Here is a 13,199-nt window from a genome sequence, read left to right on the forward strand (position 1 = left end):
TGGTTTTGGTATTGTTTTATTTCTTCCCAGCACGTCTTAAAAATCACACATGGGCATTTGCTTATAGAACAGTACAGTCTAGGAAAAGCAATAAAAGGAGAATCCAAACATACACCAAAAGCACAGTATATAGACCATGTGTTGAGCCCTTGTGGAAAACAACATGGCTCAGTCTGAACTGACAAAACTATGTTGAGATCTCTCAGGAATTTCCCTTTCCACTACATACCAATGTTTAAACCATAAATGTAAAGAGAAGAACTGTTTGTATGCATTAGTTACAGCAGTATAATGGCTTACATACAAGAGCTTACCCACATGTAGTTCCCAAAAGATTACTACAGTACTGGCAGGAATATGTACTGCCTTGGAGGAAGACTCAGGATAAGATATTATTCAAGTCAAGTTGTATCAGAGCCAAAGTATTCCACAGGCTTAGCTAAAAAGGACAAAAATTAAGAAATATAATCTACACATATTTCTCATAAGATTTATCATTGTCCAGGAACAGAGATACTCATTTTTCTGAAGGCACCGTCACAGAAAAAAGGACTGACACACAACATAAGGAATAGAACCCCCCCTCCCCCCACAGGCTCTGCTCCACAGGAGCTGTGTGAGCAAACATCCAGAAGCATATAGTGGGTGTCTCAGGGACTGAGTGAGTATGCCACATCTACTAAGCCACATCTTAGGGCTACGAAGTTGGGACAGTAGGAATGAAAATCTCAGAATGAAAGTACATATAAATCCCATTGACTGAACAGATATATGAGAGTACAGGTCCACCATATAACTAGTGAAACATACTAGAATAGGTGATCCAAACCCACACTGTGGAAAGGATTTTCAGTGTTTCTACATGTAACTACTTAATTCCTGACATATTCTTGAAGAGGAACAGCCCTGAACTACTAAACAATCTCAGTCTTTAAACACTTATCCTCTCCCACCCATCTTAAATAATGGCTATTTCATGGAAAAAAAAAAAAATCCCAACAAGGCACTGTGAACTTTTGGGGATATTCTTTAAGTAGTCCAAAAAATAATTATAGAAACCGTATACCAGTAGAAGAATTTCATGTCCTTCATAGATATGTGAACAAGGTTACTTTAAGGATTAAACAACACGTTTTCAAGGGTGCTCATGTTCATGAAAAACACTGCTAACAATAAGATGCCTGAAAAACAGGTATGCATGCTGCTTAGAAATCCACACTAAAGCATTTTCTTCCCTTCTCTTTCCTCTTTCCCTCTTAGATTTGGAAGTTCAGTCTCTGAAAAATGTTCTTAATGATGCTTAATACATTATTTTCTTCCTTGTGAGAAAAAAACGTGTAAGACAATCTCCTTTGGGAACCAAAGAAGAAATCTTTTTATGTTCACTGAACTAAAGTTACTTTCATTCTGTGATGTTCTTTGGCTTGAGTGTTCCATCTGTCAGTGGTCCTCATTGACGTTTGTTAAGGAATTATTGTGGTCAGAAGAGCACAGTGCTCATTCTCTGAGGAGCTTTCTAGGTTCAAACTGGAATGCTTCAGGTTCACAGGAGACTGAACACCTCCAAGAAATAGAACACTGATTTAAAAAATAATTAGAGTGATAAAACCTAGCTAACAATATACTCTAAAGGGACTTGATTATGCTTCATCAATAAAATTATAAAAATTTTGTTTTCAAATCAGAAATATGAAGATGAAAAATGAAAATTGAAAGAAAAACCCATATGCAAACAGAACAGTGAGCTTCCCACTCCCTTTGAAGAAAACAAAATCTCTTAGACCCGGGTGCATTTTATTAATAATATACGTTAATATAACCTGTTGACGTTACAAGTAGTTTTTACAAATTCCAAGCTAAAGACAAACACTGTGGCTTAGGAAGCAGAAAGCCGAGTAACTTACATCCTTCATAGTAGACACCCTATTCAATAGTTAAGAAAAAGACTTACATTTTCTGAATTTTAGCATCAATGTATACATTAATTCAGGACACTGAAATTAATAAGAATTCAATGAATATATTGACATATGGCTCATTTGGAGCCTTGAGCAAAGCCTCGCTTCCCTAACTTGTAAAGCCAAAGGTGATTCTGTATTCTTCAATCTGAAACTGGCACTTGTTTTCAGCTTTTCTCCCACCATAAGCTAAGCCGTAATTAAAATCAAAGTTACCAAAGATCAAGTGGTAAATGAAAAGCTATTAAAGCTGTCCTTAATGCCCATCTCAGTATTTCTTAAAATGTAGAGAACACTTTCCACAGCATTCCATTTTGGCTGCTTCACGTACCAAGCACATGCAGTTTGTGAATCAATCCATAATAAATAACTATTTGTGTTTCTACATTTATAATAGAATAGATGTTCAACCAAACCCAGTCCCATTTTTAACAGCTGAGGTTACACACTTCAGCTTGAGACTACAGGATTTCTTTGATTAGCTATGGTTAAGAAGTTGTAGCTATGAAAGAAAATGACGAAGAAATATCTCTGGAGCCAACATGCAGAAAGGCATTTTCAAAAATGCAAGCTAGGACTTAGCAGTTACTAAGGAAATACTCTGAAACACAGGTTTCCTTGCAACCATCTGTATCTGACACAGTACACATACTGACGGAAGCTCATCCTTTATTGCACTTTTGTTTTCCAAAATATGTCAACACAACTATGTGCACTAGAAAGCTTCCAGCTTCATAAATAACTCTTAAGTAATAGTGTAATCTGTAAGCAGTTAGGAAGCAAACTCCCAATTCCTCCAAAGAGGAAAGAATTCAATCCTCTTTCTCTGTGGTAAAATGCTGGGCACAATAAACATGTGGCTTCTACAATTCTTATGAAACTAAAAAAGCTCAAGTTACTCATTATAAGACAAAATTCACTTATGCCTGTACTTGTGCACCAAACATTAAGGCAACAGTTTCTCTAAGGGTCAATAAAGCCTGTTCATACTGAGTCTTTAGTATTCAATGCCACTTCTCACTAGCAGCAAGTTCCTAGTCCCACTAAAACCTCAACCCAAATGTGACATCAACGAATTATTAGAAATATGACTGATTTAAGAAAGACAAGTCAACGTTTATGCAGTACTAAAAACCAGATAGGATATGAGCTTTTAAAATTTTAAACAAACTTATTCAAAATGAGTTTAAAAGCCTCACATAAACAATGTTCTCCAGGCTTTAACTTTTATGAAGCCATTTTCAGATATTTCAGAAATACGAGGCAAGGTTTAAGTGCTTCTGTGCATATTCAAGAACTCAGTTCTCCACGGAAACTAAGTATATGCTGAGGTACCTCTCAGAAGCAGGTGTGAGAAGTGGGGAAAGGCTTTCTGGTTTACTAAATCAGAGGGAAACAGCACTGGTGAGTGTTTGTGTGTTTCAAATGATCCCTGTAGAAATGATTCCAACAACAGAATGTAGTCATCACTATAAAATCAAGATTGGGGAGTTCTGCATACATGGAAGAAGAAAAACAAAGACATAAATCACTAATTTCCGTAAGGTTCATGTAGAACAGTGAACACAACTTTCAGCCGTGACATTTATAGTTTCCTAATACCAAATACAGATTTCTGAGGTTGTTGAAATCTGAACTCCCTGGGAAAGAATGTTATAACAATCACTTGCAAAGGAATGGATCTGCTTATGAATCTGTAAATTTTATTTAAAAAAAATTACTCAGAAACAAGTATACACTCCAGTGAGATATTAATACTGTATTAAATTTTACATTTTGATCACCAGTTAGAGAAATTACCTTCATGAATAGATCCATTTTATAAAGCTGATTTTTTTTTTAATAATTCTAGAGGCAAGTGTAATTTCCTCATCAAGCATCCAACTATTTCAAATATCAAGGGCTTTTAATGCTAAGATTTGCTGGAATTTTTGTAACTAAAAATAAATCACCAATGAAGAGAGGCAGCTTCTAACAAATATTTAGTTTTTGTTGTTAAACTAGTATTTAATTTTGATTTGCTTACAGATTTTAAGTTTATTAGTTTGAGGCCAATTTTATTAAAAATTGCTTATCATTTTGAAGTCTTAAAAATACTATTTTGTCAATTTAAATTTTTACTTTTCTGGTTAAGTATACTTCAGATATAAAAGGTATCAAACTGCCCCAAAATACTTTGGAGCTGTTGCTATGTAGACAGACAGTGTGTCCTTTTAAAGGATCGTCTGCATCTTGACGTACATTATCTGATCAAATATTAATTTAAAAAAATTATCAAAAGTTAGGTATTGCATTAAGAAAAGAATCCATCCCGAAATGTGAATCATGAACCTTGACAGACAGTGATTCAAAGTAATCATTTCACTTCTTGTAACATCCAGGCTTGAATGTAAAAATGTTTGTGAAATGTGATTAATGTTCTCCCTATTACTTAAGAAATATGACATTTCAAACTTTTGATTATGGTTTGTGTATTAATACATAACATATTTTCAAAATTTAGGTTAAACCAGTAATTCAAAAAAGGCATTAAACCACTATTAAAAACTAAATTGAAACTTTACTTTTATATGACAATTTACCAGGTTGTTTGGGTTAATTAAAAAAAAAAAATTGTCATTGAAACTCTTGAGGTTTTCAAATTCAACAGCTAAATGGTAAGTGTGTTTCATCAGTCAAACAATTCTTCAAACTGGAGACATTAAGTGTAAGGAGTCTTCCTTCTTCTGCTCCGGTTGCAGTTTCTTCTGCATCTCAGCAACAAGAATGTGAAATCAGAAACATTAGGATTCTAAGCTGAATAAAGGCATTCGTTTCATGGTAAACCTGCTGTTCACGTACAATGAGTGATAAGTCAGCTTTCTTACAAAACATACTATGAAGGAACTAGGATATAACAAGAAGTTATCTCGGTGATACACATTCAACTCATACCCCAGTAGAAACAGAAACGTGGAGAATAGAAACATGTCCCCTAACAATAACTTTTTGCTCATTTCAGGTTTTATAAATGTATACTAATTTCAAAGAAAAATGTAGGCCAAGCATCTCACCGAACTGAAGGCATCCTAAATAACAGGTTGCCTATATTCTTTCATTAGTATTCTTCTTAATGACCTACTCACACTAGAATGCACTCTTAAAAAACATACATGTGTTATCACTCCTCAGTGGCATCCTTCCCCAGATAACTGCTTTCCAGAAACGTCCTTAAAAGAGAGGCTAGATAAGCAGTGGATGACACCAAAATCTCCCTTTTTTCCCAAGGGGAAGCATCAACACGAAACAGCTGGCAGCATCTTCCTCTGAAATAACAACTAGCAGCCCTGTGCCACCTGACTAAAATTTGAAATGACAACCAGTTGGCTGTAAACTGATGCACCTACAATGAGAGAGATTTAGGAATACCATCTGTCAATCCATAGATGTAGAAACAAAACAAATACAGAAACAACTTATTTAAAACCAACAAAAAAATTTTGCTGAAATACAATCCATGATATATTTGATTACTGGTATAACCATAGTTGAAGACTTAAAAAAAAAAAAAAGTGACATTTTTTTGTAACAACAGTAATGGATTTATAAAAGGTTTTTGTTTCCAAAGATGTTATTGGGGTCCACATATTCCTTGACAGACTTCAGCATCCCAAAGCCGACATCAGAGATACTTTCCTTTAGCCACTGCTTCCGTAACTTGCCCACTGGAAAAACAAAATAAAAAATGCTTCAATATACACTATGTTGCTGGGAACCAATCAATCTTGTGACCATGAATGAACAAACACTGTGTGATAAATGCTTTTATTCAAAAATGAGAAATGTTTTGCTTTATTTGATTTATTGAGCCCACCAGACTATCAAGCTCATTAAGCCCAATGTATTCCCAGGGGAAGCCTGTGCTCCAGTGTCTCCTTTCTCTAGAAACTATGAAATGGAGATGAAGGAAGCTTGGGTTGAGATTGCAGCCCATTTTACAAATAACAAAATGAGAAAAACATGCATTTCAAAAGAACCCACCCCCTGTCTGAACTACCAAAACATCCCAAAGTTTCAGAGAAAATGAAGTTAATTAAAGAAAAACATATCCAGATGAATTTGTTGGGTATACTATAGCAAAAATGGCAGGATATACATCCACAAAATATTTTAAAGCTTAAAATAATTAAGAAAATCTGAACCTTTAATGGGTTTAAGAAAAAAATCTGGTTATAAAACTTTTATTTGCATTTTACTTTCATATTACTTTTAAATAAATTTGCATGTTCCCAAATAATTCTTCCTATTATTTTTCCAGAATTAGAGATTCTTCCTAGGCACTAAATAAATCAAACACCTAATCCATCTTAAACTTAATCTTCTATTTTTATACATTGTATAATGTTCTTCTTCGTTGTTCCTAGCTCTTGCTAATTTATTGAGAATAAATTAATATTTTATTGAGAATATAATGGTCCGTAGCATAAATTATATTTTAAAAGGCACCCAATAAAAAAACAAACTTTTCTAAGTAGAACTTTCATAAGAAAGGATATGTACTTAACCTGTAAAAAAAAAAAAAAAGTGAAATGTTAACCTGCTTTGGCATTATGCAAAGCAATGTGCTAATTTATCTGTGGCAAAATGGATAAATCTTTTAATTTACAGATAGGATTCTTTGTGGCTACTACTTTTCAAACATATTGTAATAATTGAATTCAAGTGGTCATTTTCCACAAATGTTCATTAATGATCCAAAGTCATCAACAGTGATTTAATTGGACAACCGAAATGGGAAACCTTCTTTCATTAAAGTATTCTGCCTGTCATTCTAAAACGCACTGCCATTTATCAGGCTGCAGTGATACACTGTAGCACCTGCCATCTGGAACGTTAAATACCATTTCAGGCTCAACTCAAATCATCTTTTGTGTCCAGTTCTCCAGGAAGCCATCAAATTGTCATTAAAATTATAGCATGAAATCCATAGAAAGCAAGATATTTCTGCTTGGCTTCTAGAAATAAAAGAGTTTGCTGTGTTAATATTGGGGGGGGGGGAGCGGAATGATTTACAGAAGAAAAAAAATCTTAAATTCAAAAAGAAAGTAACGTTTAAATGAGCTCTCAAACTGGAAGCCAAACAGAACAAATTCTTACTCATGCAATCTCTGCCACCTACAAGATGTTCTACCTGGTCCTCCTCTCAAAGGGACAACTCACCACAATGCTCTAGCCTTGGTTTTCTCATCTTCGAAGGGACTGGAGTCTATGAAGTCTTTCACCTCAAATAGCCTATGATTTTAAGCACTCAAAAAAGCTGCAAATCAGTTATTGCCAGATTTGCTCCAAGGGATTAAAAAAAAAAAAAAAAAGCAACTACTCTCTGAGTGACAGAAGTGGCATTATTATTTTTTTTTTTTTTAGGTTTATTTTTTTTTTATTTATTTTTTTATTTTTTAATATATGAAATTTACTGTCAAATTGGTTTCCATACAACACCCAGTGCTCATCCCAAAAGGTGCCCTCCTCAATACCCATCACCCACCCTGTCCTCCCTCCCACCCCCCATCAACCCTCAGTTTGTTCTCAGTTTTTAACAGTCTCTTATGCTTTGGCTCTCTCCGACTCTAACCTCTTTTTTTTTTTTTTTTTTTTCCTTCCCCTCCCCCATGGGTTTCTGTTACGTTTCTCAGGATCCACATAAGAGTGAAACCATATGGTATCTGTCTTTCTCTGTATGGCTTATTTCACTTAGCATCACACTCTCCAGTTCCATCCATGTTGCTACAAAAGGCCATATTTCATTTTTTCTCATTGCCACGTAGTATTCCATTGTGTATATAAACCACAATTTCTTTATCCATTCATCAGTTGATGGACATTTAGGCTCTTTCCATAATTTGGCTATTGTTGAGAGTGCCGCTATAAACATTGGGGTACAGGTGCCCCTATGCATCAGTACTCCTGTATCCCTTGGATAAATTCCTAGCAGTGCTATTGCTGGGTCATAGGGTAGGTCTATTTTTAATTTTCTGAGGAACCTCCACACTGCTTTCCAGAGCGGCTGCACCAATTTGCATTCCCACCAACAGTGCAAGAGGGTTCCTGTTTCTCCACATCCTCTCCAGCATCTATAGTCTCCTGATTTCAGAAGTGGCATTATTACTAGCTACCCACAATGAGGTAGCTCAAGAGACAGGGGTGAAGAGCAGTCAATGCTAGTCTCCACTGTTATCTGTAATATAGTTTCACTGAATGTGTCCTGTTGTTATGGATGTAATTGTCCTGAAAAGACTGCAAACAACTGCTCCAACAAGATGGAGCACATTAGAACCTCAGCAGGATGCCCAACAGCTAGCTTGTCTGCCTGGTTTTACACCTCTAGTAATAATGCAATTCCACAAGGAACTGAACCATCGGCTGAGAAGCCACCCAACAGCCATTGCATATTTAATGAAGTTGCTCACCAAGCGCTGGAAAACAGAAGGTGCTTGGAGTGCATCATTAGTTCTGTCAGAAGGATAATTTACACATCTATCTTGTCAAATTTTCTATGGTTTATACTTTTACAATAATCAATCTAACATACATTTGATTACTGAACTAGAAAGTAAAAAAAAAAAAACAAAACGACAAGACAGTATAGGCAGCATGGCTGTGGCCCCTCATAAAGATATTTAATGGAAGAATTTAACCCCTTGATGGCAGAGGTTTGTGAGCTTCCATCAGTGATAACTGAGGTCAGAAATCATGGCCTATGTAATAAAGCAACTAGGAATCTTTTCGGTTTTGCTTGACAATTTAAGTCAACTACAGAAGTGCAGACAGAAAACACAATTTAAGTAAAAATGCTTCAATGAGGCTTTTAAGCCTTTAAGATGATTATCAGAAATAGTCTTCACAAGGGTGCCTGGGTGGCTCAGTCAGTTAAGCTCTTGATCTCAGCTCAGGTCATGATTTCATAGTTTGTGAGTTTGAGCCCCATGTTGAGCTCTGCACTAATAGTGCAGAGTCTGCTTGGGATTCTGTCTGTCCTTCTCTCTCTCCCTCCTCACTTGTGCTCTAAGTGGGTAAATAAACTTGAAAAAAAGAAAGAAAGAAAGAAAGAAAGAAAGAAAGAAAGAAAGAAAGAAAAAGAGTCTTCATAAAATGCTAAAGAACCTTTGGTGGCTGTCTCTGATGAATCAATAAACTGTAACAACAGCAACAAAATACCAAAGACCCTAATCTCAAAGAGAGAATCCCACTTCAAAGTAGAAGACCTTTATTCTAGAGCTAAATAACAATAATAATGCCCTTTGTACAATCCTTATTTGCACTTATAGGCATTTAGACATTAGCTGACTATACTGATCTAGATACGTGTAACACACATGTGTGTACAACTATATTGTAGCTCCAGAGCTACAAAAAGTTAAGATAGGGATCTTGTATTCCACAATTCACAATTATTCTAAATATATGATGCCCAAAGTACATAAGCCAGATATTTAAGAGCCTCAGATATATTTTTAGAGATACAAAAAAATATAGACCAAATACTGAACATTACAGAAACTAACAGGGGGAAAAGTTCTTTTTCTGCTTAAATTAAAAGTAGAATTCACCTTTTTACAATTTAATATCTAACAATATATATACATATTAGACAAATATTTTGTGTTCCTCCACAACATACAGTACATTAAAAAAAATTACTTTTGGAACAGAGGAAATGGATGCTTCAGGGATAGTCTTTGAAATCAGAGGTTCAACAGTCCCCTTTGGATGCTAACGGCTTCAAGAAAGAACACCTGGCTTAAGTACTTTGGGCATCACATATTTAGAATAATTGTGAATTGTGGAATACAAGATCCCTATCTTAACTTTTTGTAGCTCTGGAGCTACAATATAGTTGTGCACATGTGTGTTACATGTATGCATTTTGTGGTACAAATGAACAGATGTGTATGGGCAGTGATGGGAGTGTTGGGTGCGAGATATGTGGACATGGTAGCCAACCTAGTCACCAAGAATTATCTGGAACTACTCTTTATGGTCTAAGGGACTGAAAACTTAGCAGAAGCTACCAAAGAGTCCCGTTTTAGAAGGGAAAAATCTGGGGTCTGCTAGCCAGAGTTCTTTTTAGCTAGATAAATTAAAAACCTTTGAATTTGAATTATGAATTTAATTATAAGGTTGAAAAGATTATATGCTTATTTAAAAAACAAACTATGAAACAGATTATATATTTTGATTACCAAAGCTGGAGCTCAAAAGCAGAATTTAGCCAAAGCAAAAAGCACCTAACCAATATTATAACAACTACAGTTTGAAAGTTCTAGTTTGAGTATCCTGGATATCACTTTAGCACTATTTTATCGGTCAGATTTTATTTTTTTTAATTTTTTTTAATGTTTATTTATTTCGGGGGGAGGGGAGGGAGGGAGAGGGAGGGAGACACAGAATCCGAAGCAGGCTCCAGGCTCTGAGCTGTCAGCACAGAGCCTGACGCAGGGGTCGAATCCACAAATCATGAGATCATGACCGGAATCGAAGTTGGACGCTTAACCAACTGAGCCACCTTCTCAATAGGTGCACCTCTATTGGTCAGATTTTAAAAAGACAATTTAGACTTAGCTGCTTGTATGAGTGATCTGAGCATTAACTTTGTATTTCAAGGTTTAATTGATCCAACCAGTTAAAGTTGGAAGGACACCCAACAACCTCTTGCCAGATGAGGCTCTGGCTCCATGATACTTGTTAGGTAGCGGTAAGAACAGAGAGCATGGGTAGTTTCCACTCTTTGAGGTGATCTGACTGCAATGATGCTTCTTCAGAGGGAGGTTTCAAGCTGAAAAGAGGATGTAGCTGTCCATGTGTTTGTGCTCTACAGCACATTTTTGTATGTTTGGTGCTGGTAGGGGTACATGCTGAATGTTGGCCAACACATCACCAACTCAGGAATGCTAACATCCAGGCTTTAAAGGCATATGAGTTGGGACTATACCTACCTAAGAGTTTAATTTAGTGCTTCGTGGATGCTTAAAGTCATGTTTCCATTTCTTTACTAAGTCATTTGACTTATTTTCTACAAATGAAACTTCTGATATTGAGATGACAAATTCATGGCTACAACAGACTTTAACAGAACAATTAAAATCTAATGGGATTTTTATCTTATTAAATAATTTAAAATGTCAATTTTCTTCATGCTAAAATTTCACCTGTGCAGTTCACATAATAGCTCTAAGATCTTATAGATCCTTGAATAGGTCTTTAATGATTATGAAACAGAATAAAAATTTGAATTACTAGGGCAATCACAGATCTGTCATCAGAACACAATGAAGTGCTAATTCTGCTACACACCCCAAAAGATGGCTTGACACACTTGATATTTACACCCAGGTGGCAATTACTGCACATACAACAGAGTAAAGTAAAAAGCAAGTAAACAGGTGAAATAACATGCGATAGATAAGGACAGAAAAGGATAGACAATATCATATGCTCCCTGAAGCCTAGAGCCATGTTTCACTCATTCTTGCATTTCAATTTCAAGACAGTATGCCACACAGTAAGAATTCAATAAATGTTAGTTGAACTAAAAAATATTGAGCCATGGTTATGTAGAAGTCATGTTAGATAAGGAGCAAAAATTCAAATATCTAGGAAAAGCAATGTGGGTTTCCTTAATTTCCTTTGCTTCTATTTGCCTTGTACTCCCTGTATTCTGACATTATCTGTTGGATATAATCAGAGCTATTTTACAGTAGCTAAAACAGAAGGTATGGCACAGAACCTAAAACTCTTTCCTTCAAATCTCTAGGACTCTTTGGGCTATATCAGTCGTTCTCAATGGGGGCAATTTTGCCCTCCAGAGGACATTTAGTAATGTCTAGAGACGATTTTGGTTGTTTATAACTGGGATGATGTTACCAGCATTTAATGGGTAAAAGAAGCCAGGGATGCTGTAAACATCCACAACAAAGAATTACCTGACCCAAAATGTCAACAGTGCTAAGATGAAGAAATCCTGGACTATGTGCTTCCAAAGGGCTATCTCTTAGAAGCCCAAACAATTTCCATAAAGGCAACATACCTTCACTTCACTGTTACAACCAACTAAAATTAGCAGCAAATGGCTGACTGCCATTTGCAAGGTGAACTTGCTCTAAATCGAGGCTACTGACCAAAGAGGGAAATTCTGGAGAAAGTGGTAGAGTAGGTAGGAGTTACATCTGAGAACATCAACCATTAATGACAAACGCTACTTTATTTTTTTCAAATGCTACTTTATTTTAAAAGTTAACTCCTGAGAGCCTGGGTGGCTCAGACAGTTGAGCGTCCAACTCTTGATTTTTGGCTTGGGTCATGATCTCATGGTTTGTGAGCTCAAGCCCTATGTTGCTACGTCAAGCTTGGGATTCTCTCTTTTCCTTTCTCTCTGCTCCTCCCCTGCTTGCTTGCAAATGTGCTCTCTCTCTCTCAAAATAAATAAAATAAAAGTTAATTCCTAAAAACTTGAATTTAATATCTACTGAAAAAAACTTATAGGTCATTTTTTGGGCCATTTTTCTAGACAATGGGTGAATATAAATATGAATATGAATATGAATATGAATATAAAGCTTCACAGCACTATCCAATATAAATCTCTAGGATGACAGAAATGTTCTTTATCTGCACTACTCAACACAGTAGCCTCTAGCTGCATGAGGATATAAGCACTTGAAATGTGGCTAGTGCAAGTGAGAAAATAAATTTTTAATTTTAATTAATTTTAACTGACTTAAATTTAAATAGCCACAGGTAGCCTAGTGGCTTTTGTATTAGGTAACACAGAACAACATTAAAAATAAATTTTGAAATAAATAAATTGTAACTAAAGTCACTTTTTATAGATTCACACCTGAAAATATCTATTAGCATTATCTGTTTGCTAATTAGCATTATCTGTTTACTAATTATTCTCTAACAATATAATAATGTAGTACAGACATTCTGAGAGTAAACAAACATCTTATTGAAAAGAGTCTTGGACATAAAATTGCTGGGAAGAAAAGTTCTCTTTAGAGGTCCAAGATGCTCAACATCACTCCTTATCAGGGAAATACAAATCAAAACCACACTCAGATATCACCTCACGCCAGTCAGAGTGGCTCAAATGAACAAATCAGGAGACTATAGATGCTGGAGAGGATGTGGAGAAATGGGAACCCTCTTGCACTGTTGGTGGGAATGCAAACTGGTGCAGCCGCTCTGGAAAAGTGTGGAGGT

General features: G+C 35.7%; 1 protein-coding gene across 1 annotated transcript in view; it reads right to left on the bottom strand.

Annotated features, from left to right (window-relative positions):
- The window catches only part of AGPS (alkylglycerone phosphate synthase), a 148,271-nt gene continuing 135,072 nt past the window's right edge, over positions 1 to 13,199 (bottom strand). The window contains exon 20 of the mRNA XM_078451137.1: positions 1 to 5,662. Coding sequence (XP_078307263.1) covers positions 5,541 to 5,662 — 122 coding nt within the window. The 3' untranslated portion in view covers positions 1 to 5,540. The remainder of the gene's footprint in view (positions 5,663 to 13,199) is intronic.

This window comes from Panthera onca, chromosome C1 (genome assembly GCF_046562875.1).
Source record: "Panthera onca isolate mPanOnc1 chromosome C1, mPanOnc1 haplotype 2, whole genome shotgun sequence".
Lineage (NCBI taxonomy): Eukaryota > Metazoa > Chordata > Mammalia > Carnivora > Felidae > Panthera > Panthera onca.